General features: G+C 35.7%; 1 protein-coding gene and 1 non-coding gene across 2 annotated transcripts; both read right to left on the bottom strand.

Annotated features, from left to right (window-relative positions):
• Positions 1-775: 775 nt before the first annotated feature.
• Positions 776-23,732, bottom strand: LOC117337181 (nuclear pore complex protein Nup93-like). Its single transcript, XM_033898029.1, has 24 exons — positions 23,660-23,732; positions 22,637-22,836; positions 21,984-22,101; positions 21,766-21,828; positions 21,048-21,176; positions 20,739-20,813; positions 19,682-19,774; positions 18,875-19,014; positions 18,579-18,708; positions 17,691-17,788; positions 16,847-16,906; positions 16,289-16,366; positions 15,798-15,973; positions 14,913-15,104; positions 14,078-14,204; positions 11,279-11,351; positions 10,696-10,740; positions 4,983-5,099; positions 4,297-4,415; positions 3,230-3,347; positions 2,686-2,769; positions 2,192-2,262; positions 1,976-2,042; positions 776-1,456 (listed from the first exon to the last, which is right to left on the bottom strand). The coding sequence occupies exons 2-24, from the start codon at positions 22,819-22,821 to the stop codon at positions 1,337-1,339; spliced, it is 2,478 nt and encodes an 825-aa protein (XP_033753920.1). The 5' UTR covers positions 22,822-22,836; positions 23,660-23,732; the 3' UTR covers positions 776-1,336.
• On the bottom strand, positions 12,315-12,387 carry Trnai-aau. Its single transcript has one exon. It is a non-coding gene; the product is annotated as a tRNA-Ile (tRNA).
• Positions 23,733-23,738: the final 6 nt, after the last annotated feature.

Genomic DNA, 23,738 nt, shown 5'->3' with positions numbered 1-23,738 from the left:
ATGTTCACAGTCGATCCTCATGTCCAGCTTGACCACTTGATTTAGTTGGGAATCCCCCTCTAAATTTAGCGCGGAAATTATTTTTAAATCATCACGTAACTGTTTTGAAATCGAGGCAACACAAACACACGATAGTTTACATGGCGAATTATTAGTTGGACAATGATATTATACAGTGGTTTAAATGTTAAATAACACGTTCTGTATATATTCCTGCACATATATTTATGTGTAAATAAGTGTAAACACCGTACATATAGTATAGTGACAGTAGCGATGTACTGGTACAGACTGTATAAATATTACCGAGATTCTGTAAATATTACCGAGATTGTCATGACCTACTATCCAGCAATCAAGCAGAATACGAGCAGCGTCCGTATTACTGCTGTTTTCATGTTTGAACTGTATTGTACTGCTTCCCCAGTTTAATTCTAGGATTGTGTTTGACCCATTTTCCAATTATTTTCTTCATTGCGGAAGCTGTTATCGTTTTCAACCGCAGTCGATTCACATTGGAAGCCATTTTTGTTTTCAGGTGTTTTAGTGTGTTGTGCGCATACGTGTTATTGTGTATGTCACAAAATTTGCATATTCAGACTATTGATCAACGAATTGTGATAACCTTTTTATAATTAATAATTGATGTTTTTTATATACATATATCCTCAAATTCGAATGTTTATTGTTCATAAGGATATTTTTTTTAAAGATATACCCAATAATATGAAAAAATACAAAATAAAAATTGGTTTACCGTGATGTCCATTTAAACACTCATCTTTTTTCTCATACTTGGAAATAAAATTAATATACGACACCCATGATTGGACATCTTGCTGTATGTAAATGAACATAACTATCGACCACTTGTTCAAAGAGGCTTTGACGCTAATTGTTATCTGTCTGAAATATTAGTCTTTTACATGTGTTATTTATTATCAAACTCTTGTAACATGTATCAAGACCATTAACACTGAACAAGTCTTATAATTAACTTCATATTAGTCTCTAAAGAAACACATAACACTTTTTAATATCACTCTGCATGACCGAAGTGATTTAAAAAATTCATTTTTATCCCAAAACAAACAAATTCTAAACAAATTGTCATATAAAAATATTTGCTGTTCAGATAAGTTATCTAACACAAACATTAATTTCGACCAATCACAAGACATCATCTTGATGTTTTAATTTTGTACTTCAAAAATTCTGTGAATTATCTGTAATTGATATGCTTTTTACAGCATCCTTTGCTCAAACCATTTCTGGTGGTGTAAAAGGGCATATCATTGCACCAAACAACCTCTTGGTCACTTAAACGCAATTTAGATCAGTTCATAAGGACTTCAATTTGGACGAGTCTTGCGTTTGTATCACCTGGAAGTCTGTAGGGCAGCATACCGGCAAACATGATCAGGGCTCGAGCCTGGCTTCTCAGGAAATTCAAGAACTGAAACATAAAATATTCCAATATACTAAATCTCACTCGTGTATAATTTGTATATCTCTGTCAAACTGTGACAGAGTACTACAGTATGGTGTTTTTCTGGACTTGCTTAGTACCAGTATTTAAAATCTTGTAAGGAGATCTTCCACAATTTCTAATAGATCCATTAAAACTTAAAAGGCTTTAAATTACCATGATACATGATTGTGTTTTCCTGAGTGGCATTTTTTTAAATTTACTATTTTTTCATGTTAATCTCTGCAGATCCTCATCCTCAGTTTTCAACCAATTTCTTTCAAACATTGTAGTCTTTGGGATGATATGATATTGTACTTTCTCATAGGCATATTGATTTGACAATCAAATTTCAATATTTGTATTCACTTTATACAATAGTGCATTACTTTTTGCCATGGTGTCGGTGTATATTGTTGCAACCCACGGCACACTTTGCTTTTTTTTTTGGAACATATTATGAAGCTAGAGGTTACTTGTGCCTACTGACAATAACAATACACTTACAGTTTCTTTTCCACCATCGCCTGCCCGTGACCCTCGACCTGAAATCGGACTCTGTGGAGCAGTGTTTCTGAAGAGAAATCAAATCCAAATGAAAATGTGGGCCCCACATGGTTCATACAAACCTTGAAAAGTGCTTGAACATATCAGAGCAGCGTCGCGACTAAAAGTTATTTAATTGAAAAAGGTTCAGTATAAATAACTGAAAATCACACTTACTTGGCGTTTTTGTACTGGTTATGTAAAATGTTCATTGTAGCTAATAAAATATCTGGTAAACACCTCCGCACCTGAAACACCAAACAGAAGATTTGAAAAATTACATTTTGCAAAACTGTTTTCCATTGTGGAAGTCTTGTTAGATCATGGCAGCCCTATAAGTGAGATAATACAATAAATAAGTAGGTAACATTATATAGTTTAAGATTTTAAAATAAATAATGTGGAGACTAATTTGGGGATTTTAATTTACTTCATAATAAGCAGTAATTTGTATCAAGCATGTTCTGTGTAACTGTACATTCAACTCATCAAACATCAAACAATCCCAGTTTTGTTGACAATGTTGTCCAATATATCATTAAGTCTTTTCTCAACAATCAGTTAATAGTCTATTTAAGGACAAACATCATCAACTCTAAACACATCAGAAAAGTGTAACATACACCCTTTAAAAGAAACTTAAAACAGCAACTCCGCTGCATTACATGTACCTCATCTGTATAATGTCTGAACGAGTTCACTTTTTGCTCCACTACATCTGCTGTAAGGGGAAGTAACTGCAATTGTTTCATCACCTGTAACAAACAAGTTTTGATCAAAGTACATTAGGCAATGTGACAAATGATGTAATTATAATCCAAATTGTAAAATCTGGTGTCCAAGAGAAATAATTCCTTGCCTTATCTCGTGTCCAAGAGATAATTATTTGCCTTAGCTTTACACTTTTGTTACATCAACAATTCATGATGTCACAATACCTCTATGACATCACACGATCGTCTTTGAAGACAAACTCATGAATGTATTTGAAGACAAACTCACATTGTTCGTATCAAAATTCACCTGCAGCAGTCTTATAGAAATTATTAGTCTTATATAATTACATTTTCATGAATATTAGTTGTCCAGAGATAAACCAAATCCTGCACTTGTGACTATGTCCTGCAGTATTTATTTAACTCGTTCAATGATTTGATACTCCATATGCCTAAAGCTCAAATAATGGAGAAAAAATGGAAACATGTTGTAACTTACAGAGAGACCCTCATCCATGTTGCCAGCATGGTAGAAGTCAAAGAATGTGAGGAGGTCAAGAAGCAGGAAGAATGTGCTTGTATTTGATCGATTCCCTTCCACCCCCTCGGACCTGTACCTGTAAGACAAGAATTGACCATACTGTGAACAAAGCCTATTTCTATATTTCATATGAGATGGCATTTTATTCATACACCAAAACAATTTGACTTGTTCAAACTCACACTCATCTTGTCCATACTCACACTCGACTTGTCCACACTGACAATCGACTTGTCCAAACTCACACACAACTTGTCCACGCTGCACACTCGACTTGTCCACACTGACACTCGATTTGTCAACACTGACACTAAACTTGTCCACGTTGACACTCAACTTGTCAACACTGACACTCAACTTGTCCATACTCACACTCGACTTGTCCATACTGACAATCACCTTGTCAACACTGACACTCAATTTGTCCATGCTGACACTAAACTTGTCCACGCTGACACTCAACTTGTCCACGCTGACAATCGACTTGTCCACGCTAACACTCAACTTGTTCACGCTGACACTCAACTGGTCTACGCTGACACTCAACTTGTCCACGCTGACAATCGACTTATCCACGCTGACACTCGACTTGTCCACGCTCACACTCGACTTGTCTACACTGACACTCGACTTGTCCAAACTCACACAACTTGACAAACTCACACACAACTTGTCCAAACTGACAAACGACTTGTCCGAACTAGTACTCAACTTGTTCAAACTCACACTCAGCTTGTCTAAACTAACACTTGACTTGTCCAAACTCTCACACAACCTGTTACGACAATTTTCCATTACACAACTAATTTCACACTCCACTTGTCCCACAGACAACTTCTCCTTACTCACACACAACTTTTCCTATTCCAGATGAGCTGAGCAGATTCAATCTTTGTTCTTTTATTGCTACCTAGAGAAACAGAGACACAGAAAAGCAATCCCTATACTACATAAACCAAATGATTAAAGTTTTACAGAGGGATTAGATGTATTTTTTACCAATACAACCATGGGATATAACCTACCTCTCAGCCATACCAACAGCCATGTTTCGTAGACGGTCCCGTGATGACTGAGGCGAGTTTGACTGGGAGACCACCTGGCTGATCAGTTTATTTAATATCTCCAGTACCTTATCATGTTTCTACAAAACCAAAATAAAAATTCATTCAACAATACCAAGTAAATTAATAAGCATAATGTTTTAGGAATGTTAACAGATCTTATTACATTCTTTAAATGTTTCCCCATTGTTAATACTAACAATTAAAGGTATTTCATATCAAATCATACATATTTCCATAAAAATATGTATTTTACCTAAAGGCACGCGACTTAACAAATTACTCAATAAAACATTCCATATTACAGTGACACTGCTGATCCTATTTATTATGATGTCTTTTATTGATGATGTCACAATAGTGTTATTACACATGAGTCTTTGGACAGTTATGACATGACAACATATGCTATAATGTGATATATCTTTATTAGTTTAACAATAGGTGGAATTAAAAAATAAATCAGTTGAGTAAAGATAGTCACCACCACTAATTGTGTATATCCTGGACACCATATAAAATAAATTGATGTTTCAGATAAGGATTTACTGCATAATTGCCACAGCTTTAACTCTGCTAGTTAATTCGGCAACTTTTCCTTCCGATTAAAAAAAAAATCCCAGTTTTTACCACAAATCTACACTCACCTTAGCCAGATCATAGAGTCTCACAGCATCCTCAAATAGGCCTTTACTTTCAGTATCTTTAGCCACCAGTTCTATGATCTTCTGGGTATCACCATGGAATTTATCTATGGCTCCAGGCTACAAATAAGCAAGGGGAAGTTCACTGTGAACACAATCCTATCAATCTTAAAGCTATTTATGTACTAGCAACAGCCTTAAGGTCATATGAAGGTGATGATAGTGGGGACTGTCAAGAATACATTTTGACTGCTGTCACACTGAAATGCCACACTTTGACATGGTAGCACTCAGGACACCCACTTGATCACATCATACTGACGGTGGATAAACTAGTCCTTTCTATCAGTTTGGAAGCTAAATATAAAGCATTTTTGAAGACATTTGCTTCTTTTGGGATGAAACTCATAACTTTCCTTTCTTGGAAAAAAGGTTTTATAAAGTGAGTCATTAGGAAATAAAATGAAGGTAAAAAGTTGTGAGGGAATAAAGGTCAAAAATGTTGCTTTGCTACATTTTTATTTTGGTAGTTTTCCTGTTACCAAAGAAATTGTGTGAAAACTAGTTCCCAATTATGCAGGTAATTTCTACAATAGTCGCCTCTCATATATATATGCAGCGAGTAACAGCAGATGCATTCTCTCAGTCCACGGCTATAACAACAGTCAGTCCACGACTATAACAACAGTCAGTCCACGACTATAACAACAGTCAGTCCACGGCTATAACAACAGTCAGTCCACGGCTATAACAACAGTCAGTCCACGGCTATAACAACAGTCAGTCCACGGCTATAATAACAGTCAGTCCATGGCTATAACAACAGTCGGTCCATGACTATAACAACAGTCAGTCCACGACTATAACAAGTCAGTCCACGACTATAACAACAGTCAGTCCACGACTATAACAACAGTCAGTCCAGGACTATAACAACAGTCAGTCCACGACTATAACAACAGTCAGTCCACAACTATAACAACAGTCAGTCCAGGACTATAACAACAGTCAGTCCAGGACTATAACAATAGTCAGTCCACGGCTATAACAACAGTCAGTCCACGGCTATAACAACAGTCAGTCCACGGCTATAACAACAGTCAGTCCACGACTATAACAACAGTCAGTCCACGACTATAACAACAGTCAGTCCACGACTATAACAACAGTCAGTCCACGACTATAACAACAGTCAGTCCACGACTATAACAAAAGTCAGTCCACGACTATAACAACAGTCAGTCCACGACTATAACAACAGTCAGTCCACGACTATAACAACAGTCAGTCCACGACTATAACAACAGTCAGTCCACGACTATAACAACAGTCAGTCCACGACTATAACAACAGTCAGTCCACAGCTATAACAACAGTCAGTCCACAACTATAACAACAGTCAGTCCACGACTATAACAACAGTCAGTCCACAACTATAACAACAGTCAGTCCAAGACTATAACAAGTCAGTCCACGACTATAACAACAGTCAGTCCACGACTATAACAACAGTCAGTCCACGACTATAACAACAGTCAGTCCACGACTATAACAACAGTCAGTCCACGGCTATAACAACAGTCAGTCCACAGCTATAACAACAGTCAGTCCACGACTATAACAACAGTCAGTCCACGACTATAACAACAGTCAGTCCACGACTATAACAACAGTCAGTCCACGGCTATAACAACAGTCAGTCCACGGCTATAACAACAGTCAGTCCACGACTATAACAACAGTCAGTCCACGGCTATAACAACAGTCAGTCCACGACTATAACAACAGTCAGTCCACGACTATAACAACAGTCAGTCCACGACTATAACAACAGTCAGTCCACAGCTATAACAACAGTCAGTCCACAGCTATAACAACAGTCAGTCCACGGCTATAACAACAGTCAGTCCACGGCTATAACAACAGTCAGTCCACGACTATAACAACAGTCAGTCCACGACTATAACAACAGTCAGTCCACGACTATAACAACAGTCAGTCCACGGCTATAACAACAGTCAGTCCACGACTATAACAACAGTCAGTCCACGGCTATTACAACAGTGACAAATCATCAAGTGTTATCACTGGTTGTCCATGCCTATTTAAGCACAATACAAGCCTTACACAATCAGTTGTAGGACCTGTATAAGCTGTGATTGGATTTCTACACTTACCGGTATGTTCAATCTTAGCCTTACACAATCAGTTGTATGACCTGTATAAGCTGTGATTGGATTTCTACACTTACCCGGTATGTTCAATCTTAGCCTTACACAATCAGTTGTAGGACCTGTATAAGCTATGATTGGATTTCTATACTTACCCGTCACGTTCAATCTTAGCCTTACACAATCAGTTGTAGGACCTGTATAAGCTGTGATTGGATTTCTATACTTACCCGTCACGTTCAATCTTAGCCTTACACAATCAGTTGTAGGACCTGTATAAGCTGTGATTGGATTTCTATACTTACCCGTCACGTTCAATCTTAGCCTTACACAATCAGTTGTAGGACCTGTATAAGCTGTGATTGGATTTCTACACTTACCCGGTATATTCAATCTTAGCCTTACACAATCAGTTGTAGGACCTGTATAAGCTGTGATTGGATTTCTATACTTACCCGTCACGTTCAATCTTAGCCTTACACAATCAGTTGTATGACCTGTATAAGCTGTGATTGGATTTCTATACTTACCGGTCACGTTCAATCTTAGCCTTACACAATCAGTTGTAGGACCTGTATAAGCTGTGATTGGATTTCTATACTTACCCATCACGCTCAATCTTAGCCTTACACAATCAGTTGTAGGACCTGTATAAGCTGTGATTGGATTTCTATACTTACCGGTCACGTTCAATCTTAGCCTTACACAATCAGTTGTAGGACTACTCCAATAATATTAGAGGTTTACACGACAGGAAACTTTTGACAGGCTGTCATGTAACCTCTAATCACCAACGCACATAAAACCTGTTGCTGTGACCCACCTAATTAAAGTCGTTTAAAAGTTATCTTTACTCACATTCATATGATCTGACTTACCTTATTCTATTCATCTATTATAAATACACAAAGTTACACAACGTGTGTCCATATCTATATCCAAGATCAGTGATTATTAGCCTCTTTTGTCGTTTAAGCGTAGGTCCCATTTGTATATACCGCCATACTTGTTTTGATTGTGACCTCTCGAGGTTATTTCCGGTTTATCCAAATTTGGAGTTGAAATAAACGAAACAAACGAAACGTTGTGAAAATATAACGTTACGCTATCCGTTTTATTTGTTATCCGTATTTTATAATAACCGGAACAGCAAAGTTGTTTTAGTGACCCAATATTTGAACACAGCAGGTTGCAAGTGAATTATTGTGGATATAATTATATTTAAGAGGTGTCCATCAACAGTTTGTGCATAAATGGATTGATACTTCATCAACAAGTAAGCGTACACATATTTGTTAACATGAATTATCGTTTTAGATGGTTTATGACACTTTTTTGTCGCGCCCCAGAATCAGGGCGCTGGCAGCTACAAGAAAAACACGCTGAGGGGATATGAGGTCGCAATATCCACCAATGTAATCAGGTGGAATAAGACCTCATATTACGTATAGAGAGTATTGTAGGACCTGTATAAGCTGTGATTGGATTCATACTTACCCATCACCGCTCAAATCTAGCCGTAAACACATCAGTTGTATGACTGTATAAGCTGTGATTGGATTTCTATACTTACTATCACGGCTCAATCTTAGCCTTACACAATCAGTTAATGTACCTGTATACATCTGTATGACTTACCGTTCAGTCCATGTACATACTTCACACAGGTATAACAGTCATCCTTATAAAAAAAATGTTTCCAAATATAACAAAGTTGTACGATATAACAATTTATTCACGGCTTAAAAAACAGTCCGACTATAACAACAGTTATCCAGCTTTAAGTGCAAACTAAAGGTTTCACTGTTTCCTCCTAAAAACACAATAAAACTTAAAAATTGTATTCCTGTTAAACTGTAAATTTTTTTCTAAATAGGGTTTTTCAAATTTTGCCAAAAATCGTTTAGCCAAAATAATTTTATGATTTCTACACTGATAGCTGTGGAGTGGATTTCTATCACTACCCGTCACGTTCAATCTTTAAGCCTTACACAATCAGTTGTATGACCTGTTATAAGCTGTGATTGGTCTTTCTATACTTACCCGTCACGTTCAATCTTAGCCTTACACAATCAGTTGTAGGACCTGTATAAGCTGTGATTGGATTTCTATACTTACCCGTCACGTTCAATCTTAGCCTTACACAATCAGTTATAGGACCTGTATAAGCTGTGATTGGATTTCTACACTTACCCGGTATGTTCAATCTTAGCCTTACACAATCAGTTGTAGGACCTGTATAAGCTGTGATTGGATTTCTATACTTACCCGTCACGTTCAATCTTAGCCTTACACAATCAGTTGTAGGACTACTCCAATAATATTAGAGGTTTACACGACAGGAAACTTTTGACAGGCTGTCATGTAACCTCTGATCACCACCGCACATAAAACCTGTTGCTGTGACCCACCTAATTAAGGTCGTTTAAAAGTTATCTTTACTCACATTCATATGATCTGACTTACCTTATTCTATTTATCTATTATAAATACACAAAGTTACACAACGTGTGTCCATATCTATATCCAAGATCAGTGATTATTAGCCTCTTTTGTCGTTTAAGCGTAGGTCCCATTTGTATATACCGCCATACTTGTTTTGATTGTGACCTCTCGAGGTTATTTCCGGTTTATCCAAATTTGGAGTTGAAATAAACGAAACAAACGAAACGTTGTGAAAATATAATGTTACGCTATCCGTTTTATTTGTAATCCGTATTTTATAATAACCGGAACAGCAAAGTTGTTTTAGTGACCCAATATTTGAACACAGCAGGTTGCAAGTGAATTATTGTGGATATAATTATATTTAAGAGGTATCCATCAACAGTTTGTGCATAAATGGATTGATACTTCATCAACAAGTAAGCGTACACATATTTGTTAACATGAATTATCGTTTTAGATGGTTTATGACACTTTTTTGTCGCGCCCCAGAATCAGGGCGCTGGCAGCTACAAGAAAAACACGCTGAGGGGATATGAGGTCGCAATATCCACCAATGTAATCAGGTGGAATAAGACCTCATATACGTATAGGAGTATTGTAGGACCTGTATAAGCTGTGATTGGATTTCTATACTTACCCATCACGCTCAATCTTAGCCTTACACAATCAGTTGTAGGACCTGTATATGCTGTGATAGGATTTCTATACTTACCCGTCACGTTCAATCTTAGCCTTACACAATCAGTTGTAGGACCTGTATATGCTGTGATTGGATTTCTACACTTGCCTGGTATGTTCAATCTTAGCCTTACACAATCAGTTGTATGACCTGTATATGCTGTGATTGGATTTCTAAACTTACCCGTCGCGTCCTGTCATGTTCAATCTTAGCCTTACACTATCAGTTGTATGACCTGTATAAGCTGTGATTGGATTTCTACACTTGCCTGGTATGTTCAATCTTAGCCTTACACAATCAGTGTTAGGACCTGTATAAGCTGTGATTGGATTTCTACACTTGCCTGGTATGTTCAATCTTAGCCTATACACAATCAGTTGTATGACCTGTATAAGCTGTGATTGGAGTCTGTACTTACCCGTCGTGTCCCGTCACGTTCAATCTTCCCAAGCAACATCTCAAACTGAAAATAGAAAAGAAAAATATGTCATAGTCTACATTCAGTGACCACTTTTGTTAAGTCAACAGAGAGGCCCTTTCATTAGCAGGAAGAACTCTAAAACCGAACCTTAATCATGACACATTCGATCTCCTACCACTGGTGGAAAACAAGTATAGACTGTTGTATATTTGAATAAAATTATACCATAAAGTTACATAATACTTTTACCACCTTCCAAATGTTTGAAGCTTGTCTTTTTACCCTTTAAATTTTAAAGTAAATATTCTATCGTGCTCCATCTCTTAATGTTGTAGGTAACTTTCTCATTAAAAATATACAGACTATAATTAGGATGCTGTCTCTATTATCATCATTTCATTTGATGGCATTAATTACATATGTTTCTTTACCATGAGTGGGTTTTTTTTTCTCAATTTTATGAGAAGCAATGTATAAGCTGTCGATGATGAAGTATCTACAAATGACAGTATTTCAGCCTGTATCAAGTCCAATATGGGGGAAAAAAACAAAACAAAAGTAATGTGATGTAAATACTCACTTCCCGTGTCTCCAGTACAAGCTCACTCACACACGACATAAATAAATTCTCTCCCTGCGCGCTTCTCAAGTCCCTGTGACAAACATATCCACACCAGAAAATAAGTTTTATTGTAGATAGGAACAACCATATCATCACTACTTAGGATATACATGTATAAAGGCATTGAATTTTCAGCAAAAATTTGCTTAATAAGCAATTGTACACATTTAAAATAAACAATAAAACATTGTTAAAGGATAAATTAGTATATAGTATGCAGCCAATTCTTAATTAATCAATAACAGATTGGTTGAAAAAAGTCATTTAAATAGTAAATCAGGTATCAAAACATCAATCCATTCCAGAGAATTCACTTTTCATGTATTGATAAGGCCAGAAAAAATGTGATTTGTAAAATTTTTAAGATTGTTGGATTTAACAGGAAGGTTCATTTGCATGCTATTTTCATTCAAATTATTATTAAATCAAACCAAATGATACATGTAATTAAAAACATACAACATCTAATTGTGAGAAAATTAAAACATGGAAAATTAAACATTTAATAGGGCTTTTTCAGGAAAACATATATATGTTGCCGACAATTATGCATGATTAATGCAGGAGAAAATGTGTCTTATTATATGGTACTGTTTCAATTAAATAACTTCTTTCAGTTGTTTTTGCTAGGCAAAGAGTGTCCTCTAATTGGGTTGATATTTTGTTGGAATGGCCCTGAATGACTGCTAGCAACTCGTGTTTGATGGAATTTTTGAACAAATCTGAATACTATTTAAAATCATACTTGTGTAACAGGAGAGGAGAAAATGTAGCGGCCAGACCGGGGTTCGAAACCCGGGACCCTCCGAACACTAGCCGGATGCTCTACCAATTGAGCTACCTGGTCACCGATGATCGACCCAGTCCAGTCCCGCTACACACCTCCCTCCTTTTTTCCAAGTCTTCGCCCTCGAAGACACACGAGACCCTAATACCACCACCGTGGGTATTTTAGTTGGGCGCCAATTTTGTAACAGGAGAGGAGAAAATGTAGCGGCCAGACCGGGGTTCGAACCCGGGACCCTCCGAACATTAGCCGGATGCTCTACCAATTGAGCTACCTGGTCACCGATGATCGACCCAGTCCAGTCCTGCTACACTTGTAATACTTATAACACCGTGATATATCATACCTGTAATATATACTTATAACACCCTGATAAATCATACCTGTAATATATACTTGTAACACCGTGATATATCATACCTGTAATATATACTTATAACATCCTGATAAATCATACCTGTAATGTATACTTATAACACCCTGATAAATCATACCTGTAATATATACAGTACATTCCAGTTAATCGGGTATGACGCTTAATATGGTATTTCGTTTATTGGGATAAAAATTCAAAAACCAAAACCATTTTCTCTTGAATCATGTTAAAAAAAATTGTTTAATTGGGTTGGAAAAGTCGTATTTTTCGGTTATTCGAATACGATAATTTGACAATCAAAAATAGAAATGCTCCGATTTTCACGAAAGTCGTCACGTATTTCTTTAAGTTTTAGACATTTATCAACAAATAGGGTAATTTAGATGGTTAAAATGTCAAAAAAAACCGGTAAAATATTACCTTAAACGATAATGTTATGTTGTGGTTTTGTCATGTTCAGAACTGTGTTGTTGTTAATTCTGCCTCGTGAGGTTTTTCCCCAACAGGAAATCGATTAAGAATTGTGGGTAAAATTAAATGTTATTTTTAGAGTCAGCAACAGGCCAAAGTAATGGGAGTTTTAAAAGCATAATTAAGCTACTAGACAATTAAACTTTTACTTCTGGGATGTAAAATCTTCGAAGCAGAAACCAAAACAATAGGTTTTGACCTGGGTCTGACATTGCTACAGATTGATTGATATCACCGCTAACTGTGGCGAATCAAAAGTGAGGGGTTCGCCACGGGGAAATGTGACGACACCGGTACACAGGTGAGTTATTAAAAAAACAGTAGTGAGCAGATAAAAGGACAGACACCCGACGTTAGCTTATAATTCCTATTCAGGTAAGGATTAGAACTGGTTAATAAAAACATTACATTAAATTTCATGTTGTTTTATCAGTGACTGCCAGTACTGTCAAGGTCGTATTTATACCACAGGGAACGACCCAAATAAACTCGGTTTCTCCGATCTCTGTGCTTTGGCAATTGAAAATATTATGGAATATTTTAAACTTCATAACGAACAAAAGAATGTCTCTATGATAAACATAAATGATTGTAGCTGTAGGCCTAATTGTCGGCGAGTCCTTAGATCGTATGTCAACTTAGGAACACGTGGATGAAACAGGGATGTATGACCCCCGATTTGAGGTGCTACGATTATACTGTGTCGCGAATAAGAAACAATCTGTAAGGTTTTATTATTTTAATACATGTATTTTTATACAATTAGTAATAGTAATCTGACAGTTTGACATCAGTAAAAGCACAAACAAAAACATTGTTTATTAACAATAATAATGCAAATATTTTCATCCAAAATCGACCCAAGTCTGACAACCATTACGGACCAAATCCAAGATGGCGACGTGCATTTCGGCTTATTGCATAAGTCGGTTAATCGAGTAAAAAGTCCCCGCAAATAGGCAACCCAATTAAGTGGAATGCACTATACTTATAACACCCTGATAAATCATACCTGTAATATATACTTATAACACCCTGATAAATCATACCTGTAATATGTACTTATAACACTGTGATAAATCATACGTGTAATATATACTTATAACACCCTGATAAATCATACCTGAGGAAGTAGAAATACTGCAGTGCCTCTCTACTGTCTGTTGCCTCAAACTTCCGTGTGTACATAGTGATGAGTCTTACAAAATTCAATCGTCTCATTGGCTGTTCGTCTGTTGCTTCCTTGGTTACTGTGGTAATAAAGACATGATTGTAATTTGTGTAAGCAAGTGTAACTCAATATCATATAATGGTACTGAGTTACGCTCATGAAACAGGCTTGTGTAACTCAATACCATATAATGGTACCGAGTTACCCTCATAAAACAGGCTTGTGTAACTCAATACCATATAATTGTACTGAGTTACGCTCGTGAAACAGGCTTGTGTAATTCAATACCATATAATGGTACTGAGTTAAGCTCATGAAAGAGACAGGATATAATTGACAGTAAGTAACACTTGTGAAACAGATGTGATATTTTTGGTATATGAGCTAAACATCAAGTCAGATATTCAGATAAAAGTTTAAGATAAACAAAGGGCAATTACCTTCAAAAAATTGTCAAATCAAAATGCTGCATGGAAAACTAAATGTCATAACTATAAATAAAGCCTACTAAGTTTCAAAGAAAAAGTTTGTATACCGAGAAAGTTTGTTTACGGATAAACAAAGCCTACGATACAGATAGATATGCAACACAATATCATTATACATGAAAATATCACACCTGTTTTGTAGGTGTATCAGTGATGATTATTAGTATCAGTTATCAGTACACTTCAAATCTAATATTTGTTACTTCTCAGAATTACAGTATCAAGTGAGGCTGATAAAAGTCAAAGAACACATAATTGGACTTACTTCAAATATTTCATGCTATAAATTGGACACTTACAGAGTTGAGATTGATTTGAAGAAGATAACATCAACATCTTTAACTCGTACAGAACCAGGGCAACATGAACAGAGTGACATAGAAGCTTGTCAATACGGGACATAAACTCAATGGCTGCCTCAAACTGGGCTGTCAGGATCAACACCTGGAAATACAGGTACGGCTGCTGGTATCCGTTGAAGTAGCTCTCCCCTTGGTAACATAAGAACAATGCAAATTTTTAAAAATGAGTCTCTTTGGATTTTCAGTGACTTTCAAAGCATGATTAATCTTCAAATTAATAGAATAAAGATGCAAATAATTGTACAGTAAAGTGTGATCTTCAAACTTTTAAATGATATTCACCAAAATTTAATGAACTAAATGATCTTTAGATGTTACACTATGTGGTAAATATGTCGAACTAAATATTTTCATCAGATATTTTGTACAAATGATTTCTTTTAGATTGTCCTAGTGACAAATTATCACCAAAATCAAATAAAATAAAAAGATCAGCAATACTACACTTGAGGGGTAAAATAATGAATACATAGCATAACAGTGCTAAATGAAAAGATGGCAGTCTGTCAGCCATTTTGTTTTTCTAAAAGTATTAAAATTGATTCAACATACCCAGGTATATATATATATCCTTTACATACCCAGGTATATTTATAAATCCTTTAAGTACTTCAAGAAATAACGATAACAGGTGTATGGACAGAAACATCAAAAACAAATTGCACTTCAATTTGAACAGCTCCATGTTTGATGATCAGGGTAGTTAATGAATAAAACCTCTTGTATTTAGCCATGCTTCAAAGTTCTCTACAGTTTGGTCTTAGACTATAGTTCTGTAAATGTACACAGATCCTGTTCATTACAGACTCATCAGTATCTCACCAAAGTCCTCGTACAACATAGTCTGTAGTTTCTGTAGAGTAAATTGGTCCTGGCTGACAGGATCAGGGTCAAGCTGTATTTGTGACAACTTTATCCAAAGGTAATCATCTATCTTGTCAGCAATGTCCGAGTGATTCTCCTCGTAGTCACATCGGCCTATCACACAGTACACAGCCCTGTAAATAAAGGTTATAGTGAGATATTGTATAAGAAGATTGAAATGGGACCCTAATATGGCTTTTTTGAAATGGGACTCTGGCAACACGAGGATATCATTTTTTGTTTTGCTATGTCTGTGACACTGTAGACTAGTTACACGAGGATATTAATTTTTATTATTGCTATGTCTGCGACACCGTAGACTAGTTACACGAGGATATTATTTTTTGTTTTGCTATATCTGCGACACCGTAGACTAGTTACACGAGGATATTAATTTCTGTTTTGCTATGTCAGTAACACTTCAGACTGCGACAAAAAAACAGGTATACCGTTTGAAAGGGTCAGTTCCATTCTTTACTATGCGTCTGTAGTGTAGATGTATCTTTGTTTCTGTACTGGAACTTAATCTAGAAAATAAAACATATTACTATCTTATTATTCTTTTCATAAATAAGCAGTATGGCAAAATTAAGACTTGAACTCTGCAAAAGAATACATATATTCATTTCATGTTCAAACATGCATACAAACAGATTTGTTAGCAAGCTTGAAAGTAGTCTGTTTTTTGAAAAGTTGTAGAATTTTATCATGTTCAATAGACAAACTGGTGAGGAGTAAAGCTGTAGCATCAAGTTCGAGAGGAGTGGGTGTCCAAAAGTGTATGTAATAAGAATCGACTAAAAATTTTCATCAGTGACAAAGATCATTGATGAAGGTCCCCTGTCATGTGTGACGGCACAATTAAATATTAAATACTAAAACCCATGGGTCAGACTTCTTGAGGGAGAAATTTATTGTGAAATGTACCATAGTGTAAGAGGAAGTATTACACAGTGAGGTTACACTCTACTAGGATGGCCTCCTTTCTGACTCTACCTTGTACTCACCTGTGATCTTCACTGGCTATGTATTCCTGTAGAAATGATGTGAAATCTCCAACATTGTGCCTGCAAACAGTTGTTGTATATTTTTTATATAATACCAAAAGTAATACAATGAATGCTATTAACATTCAAAAGTTTGAGTTTTTTTTGTTTAATCTTTCAAAGTGGATAAAAATATTAACTGCATCAAAACGAAATTCTATCACACTCTGACTATATTTGGTACGGAACATTTAGTCTCAGAGGCGACCATTTTAGGACACACTCTATTTTTTTTTATTATTATCATTTGTTGGCATTGATTAGATATATTTCTATAACATGGGTGCCATTGTATGAAGTTTTGTGACAAGCAGTGTACATACACTGTCAATGGTGCCATATTGGATGAATGTCAAAGGTCAAAATATAGAAGAAAGTGACCAACTCTTGATACACAGACCACTGCCTCACCTAGGTCAACCAATGTCTCAAATATAAAGTTCTAGTGACCAATACCAAGTAGTGTGGGAAATAGAGCAAAGGTCAAAACACAGGTAAAAATCAAGGTGACCTAATTTTGGTACATGACATACTGCCTCACCTAGGAAAAACTATCATGTAGTATGTAATGAATGGCTGTGTTTAGGGACGCTGCAGTTGTGTTAACTGAAGCTTCAGAATAATGTTTCATATCAGCCCACAAAATCACGATAAAATGAAAATTATGAATCAAACAGAAAACCCTTAAAGATTCTATATAGTATACAGCAGATAGGTGTGTTATTTTCATATTTAAGATGAAACATAGACAATCATATACCAAGAGCATTTCTTTTACATTCAAATAAAATAATGTAGTACATACGCTGCCTTGTCAACAACTTGCTGTGCTGCTTGAAGATCTCCACATCGCAGACAGTAGTAAACCATCGCCCAGGTAGGATGACCGTCAACTGTTTCGTCCTGGAATAATTAATATTTCACAATGTCCAGAATGCAAATAAACTTGAGTAATATGGTACAAAATTTATAATAAATCTTACCTAAAAATTGTACTGACTTAAATTAATTTAATTGTCCTTCCTGCAGTTTCTTATGTGTTGATATATTTATCATGTTATAATCCCAGGGACCAACTCATAAATTCTGATTCAATGTCTGAGTTTGGGTTTATTACAGGAAAACTGACATTGTTTTAGTACCGGGTAAAGCAAAAGAACAGTATTAGATATGGACAGGTTTACTGCCATGAATAGGCTTTGAGTTGTCCGATAAGTAAAGCAAAGTATATTTGCTTGTGGATTTTTTCAATTACACTGTACCGTAAATTTGTGCGTATAGTGCGCAGGTATGTTTTTGAGGGTCAGTTTCAGGGGGAAAAAATCAGATTTTTTTAATAATGTTTAATTTTAACAACATAAGAGATAGAAATCTGTAACTTATCAAAGCTACATTACAACATTTAATTGGAAATTTTTTTTCATGGAAAAGCATTATTTGTTTTTAATTGATATCTTTTTTCACTTATACAAATAAGATTTCCTATGACCTTCAAAAAATTCAATTGTGTTATGAGAAGGTGGACCAAAAATTTTAATTTTGAACTTTTATCTTTCATCTGAATTCAGAAAACATGACACGTTTAATTTCCCCTTATCACTAAATGTGAACAGATATAATATCAAAAGTATACTGTAATGACAGAAGAGGTCTCTCCAGAAAGATTCTACCGTATCATCAATGTACCACTCACTTCTAGTCCTCTGAAGCTGGGGGGTTTGACGTTGAGGAAGCTGCGGACTAGGTTGTAGGTGCCTGGGATTCCACCTAACTGAGCCTGCTGGAGGTTACCATATATGGTGGTGGTGATGTACTTTGTGTATCTGTAACCAGAAAACATGTCTGAATGCATTTCAATATGATTATGATCCTTCATTTTTCACATTTGAATGCATTTCAATATGATCACGATCCTTCATTTTTCACATTCACTTTGTCTATGATCCTTCATTTTTTACATTCACTCTGAGTCCTTAGAATTGTACTTACTGCGACTCGAGGTAGTCCCGTGCCTTGTCAACAAAAGCCATGTGGGTCCTGTAGTCAGAGCGTGTCTGACCAATACTACTCGTGGACACCAGTGGAACCTCCACCATATATTTCACCATCTCCCATAAATCTACCACATGCTGAAACAAAAATACTGGAATTAAGAAAATGGCTTACAAATAATATAACTAAAGAAAGAAAGGAAACCCTTCTTTTAAAGCATAGGCTTACCTTCAGATCAAATTGATCAAACAGTATTTATATAGTATGGTTTTCCACAATATTTCCAAAATTGTTCACCACTCAGTTTCCATTATTTTTTATTTTCAAATTACAGATATTTGTTATTGATATTTATATTATTAGCAACAAAAGTGTCATTATTTAAACTTTCACTATCACTGACATGGTTACATGTCTCAATAACAAGTCATTGTAGACCCAACAACACTATAGAATTCATACAAAATATCAATCAAATACTCTTTATACTAATAGATACTTGAAAAAAAAATTAAAAACAAAAATTTAGCTAACTTCTCATCATTTATGATATAAATGTGACGAGACACCCAAGACTTATTTTCAAGTGTCACATTTTGAGTATTATAGATTTCGGTGTGTCACTGATTAACAACACATAAATACCAGATCACTGACACTGCAAAGTTGATACTAAATTTCATAAATATCACAGAACAAAAATTCTTGTCAAGAATCCGTTATACTGTTGGATTACCTGTGGTGCATAACAAACAATTTTCAAGGAAATACAAACAAAAAGAATTTCTTTGATCCATTTCCTACCTTGTCGTCCAGTTTTTTTGCCACGTCCAGGAACATATCCACTAGACAAGGTCTCACACTTCCCTGTACAATCTGTTCATTGTACTGAAACACCTACACAATAAAATCAACACATGATGCTTTCCCCCAAATTTACAGCACTTAATTTCGCCTAACTATAATAAGCATAGAGGGTTATCATTATACTTGATTTTAAAAGGTACTGTATATGGTATACTGTATATGGTAGTTGTTTAACTTCACACTTGTCCCAGTCAGAACTAGTTCATAAGTATTGAATTTTTTCAACACCATCTTGGAAACTTTCAGCAGCTAACAGGAGATACATGTACATAAACATTTTTTTCATAATATATATGTAACTCGCAGGTAAAATATTTGCCAGGTTTTTATTTTCTATCCATATTCAATGGCCAAGAATATAGCAAAATCAAATCCTTACAAATATTACCAACTATACAGTATATAAAAAACACTTTAGCAGACTTTATACAAGCCCTACTTTCCAAGTTAAAGTTAATGATTTTTTCCCCGTTCCTTGAAGAGGGTGCATACAGATATGGCAAAACAAAATTTAAGGAACCTTTCACGACCCTTATCACAATCTTTATCATTAGAAGTTTTTTCAAGAAACTTACAATACTGTGGTTGTTTTCTTGATGTCTATCAGTTTGAGACACAAAAAGCAATTCCATTTTGAACTGTACCTTTCAATCCATGAACACAAAGTTTAAGCAACATTTCAGTTCCTCCAATCTGGATTAAAATCACATTTCCTCATAGCACATATCTTATATAATTACCTATATTGGAACAGTGAAATGCATATTCAATGACTTTTGAATACTGTTGGCTTTGATTCAAGGCTTTTCAAGGCCAAAAGAAAAATCCAGGCTTTCCAAAGAATTCAAAGATTACTTAAGACTGTACACACTCTGTGGAGGAGGGAATACATGTGGACAAAAAAGGGATCCTTGTAATATCCCTAAACAACACTTTACCTTGTAATATCCCTAAACAACACTTTACCTTGTAATATCCCTAAACAACACTTTACCTGTCTTGCGTATGCTGCCTCTATGTTGTCCAGGCTACTACGGCCCTGCATGTTGACAGGATCAGCTAGGAAACTCTATAAACAGAAATATCATCATATTAAGAAATAAGCACTGAGCAGCTTAGATAACAAAACAAGTAAGATTACTGGAGTTTTTTCAAGGACACTCAAATGTCCAAAATCATTGTGTTCATGCACTCTAATAAAACAGGATAAAGTGTATAAATAATGTCATCCTCAAATAAACCCCCCTCCCCAAGTAAAAAGATTGAATTCTGATTGATACATGTGGTTTTCCCACCTCCCTACCTCAGACTCTGGTTGGAAGTCAAGTGTATCCTGCCCGAGACCTCTCAATGAGTTTAGAATCTTCTGTTTCTCCCGTTCCCATTCACTCTCCATACACTCCCAGTGTCTCTTCTCAGTCTCCTCAAATGTCTGAAATGGAATAATTAGAAAATGTCTTCTTAAAATAATAAACAGTGGTGCCTCATTTAACCAGTTCTTGTTACAATAAGGGCACGAGCAGGTATTTTTTCTAAGTCAAACTTGCCAAAAAACAGGAAGCAGAGAAGGTAGGCCCTGATAGAGGTCCATTTAATATATACGATGAATTGTGTTGCATTGGGAACTGAAGATGGTGGCCTTTATAGACATGTTTGTATTATAAAAAGGTAGTGCTTAGGACAGTTAAGCAGTACAGGATATGGAATTGTATCTTACGTAAGGCCGTCCTTAAATAATAATAACTGATGATAGGATGTTAAACAAAACAAAATCATCTGACGTAAGAACAAAATCACTAATTATCCTTCCGCACAATACAGTGGAACTCTTTTGGAAAAAGAGATGCATTACTCAATAAGATAATGTATACCTTCAAGTCCTGGCAATTGACAACAGTTCTCATTTATCAATTAACATTGCATTATATACCAACTTTGATGTTTGGACAAGAAAAAAAATAACCAAAAGTCCAAAACTGTTTTCAATTTTCCAACAAAAAGCACAAATTAAAATTTCTTACATTTTTCCTGGTCTGTTCAATGACTGCTAGGAGAGCATTCTCTCTTTCATTTCTCAAGAAGCTCTGGAAAGATAAATACCCACTTTGAAAAAGTTTTTTTTTACAATATGAGATGAGTACTAAAATACAACATTAATCAAATTAGCAATATGAAATATCTAATTAGTTAGAAAAGCATGTCAATCTCAAAGTCATAGGAGTTAAATTTCAGTACATACCTCTATATCTGTATCTCTTATTGGCTCCAAAGGCTCAAAAGACTTCGCTGCACTCAGGCCTTCCAACTTCTGGGCTATCCTAGGGACGTCATAGCCCTTTGTTCCCAGCAAGATGGAGCTATCAAAACATTGGTTTCATTTATCTGATAAAAACCTAAATGAGAACCAACTTATCTATAAATGACATCAGCAAAGATTGTGAAAATTCACGTCATCACATATTTAACCATATATTTCTTTCATTTCATTCAATAAATTCTGTCTTCCAGTAAACCACTGAGAGTATGACTCAAACAGTTGTATTTGACTCCCTGAAATGATACTGGATCCTTATTAAGACACAAGGAATATATATATACACAACATCTAAAAATGTTTATGATCCTTCAAGTTTCTGAAAAATAGTGATTTGATTCCTGAAATGGCTGAAAATCAATAAGGGTCAAGACTCAATAGGATGCCCTAAACGTTTATTAATTATCACCATCTTATTGTGTATTTACTGAAATGCTGATAAACGGTCTAGGGCTTAATTTAAGGTTTCGGACGTACTAGTGTTATGCGAAGAAATTCACCAATAAGGATGATGCATTTGTAGTTATGAATATAACGGCAAAGTATGTATACATCAAAAGTTAAAAGTGAGAACCTACGCTTTGACGTCTGTAGAATCTTGGCTGATGGGTGCAACTTTAGACAGAAGACGCTGTCCAGCCTCCAGGATCTGTGTGAGGTTACGCGACACTCGGGGCAAATCTGTTCCACTCTCCATCTCTGCTGTGAGCTGTTCAGCCTGCTGCTGCAGGTCTCCAAAGTCGTTTCCATCTTCAACCATCATATTGGCTGGCTACAACTATAAACAAATCGCATTACACTGGACATGATTTAACGTAATTATAGCTACATTGTACATGTGTGTGCCATGGCTTTAAAGTTATCTGAGGTAATGTGCATTTACTGATTAAATCTTTAAAACATCATTTTTTATTGATTAAGTAATCATTAACATGTTTCATACACTTCCAGTTATATGTTTCTCTGCTATCCTAATATTCACACCATGTCCAATTAAGTGTCAAATTGGCTGGGAAACACCTCTCAAAGCGCTGAATACTATATACATATGTATATCATGTGGCTGTTTTGAAAACAAGACAGTCATTTTGAATATTTTTCAGTGAAATCCAATTGTCATTGTTCATAAGGTGATACACTTTGGGCCTGTTCCTTTATGTGGACAAACCGGTTCGTCAGTTTTAAAATGTAATATTTCAAAAACATATGATATATCTTGACGGACCTGCAAATATTAATGCAGGGCATTGGGAGTCTTTGTCAAGGCTCGCGATCGTCTGAATATAAAAATGCCAGGTCAGTCTTTATTTCATAATCGAGCAACACCGGTTCCAACTGGACCAACCGTTTAGACCGCAAAAACGAAAACGGCCCTGATGTGCTGTCTCTTTTTAAAGGACGAATTGTCCAAAATAACACCACATTCTCTTTAAATCGAAAACAGAAAAAGCAGGGTCCGTGATGTGATCTTTTGGTGAAATCAATACTTAAGAACTGTATGAATCTGATAACTGTATATAGAACGGGAAGGGAGAACCATTAACAGTGATCATGTTGTTAATTAAAGCATTGTATTATTGTGTTTACATTACTTTTCTTACCTCAAAACCGAAAGCATGCAAACTGGCCGCCAGTGAAATCTGCATCTGCGCATGTGCGTTGAAAAATGAGTTAGTTGTA

This window comes from Pecten maximus, chromosome 11 (assembly GCF_902652985.1).
Source record: "Pecten maximus chromosome 11, xPecMax1.1, whole genome shotgun sequence".
Classification (NCBI taxonomy): Eukaryota; Metazoa; Mollusca; class Bivalvia; order Pectinida; family Pectinidae; genus Pecten; species Pecten maximus.
The sequence above is the reverse complement of the archived record's forward strand: the minus strand, read 5'-3'. Positions and strand labels throughout refer to the sequence as shown.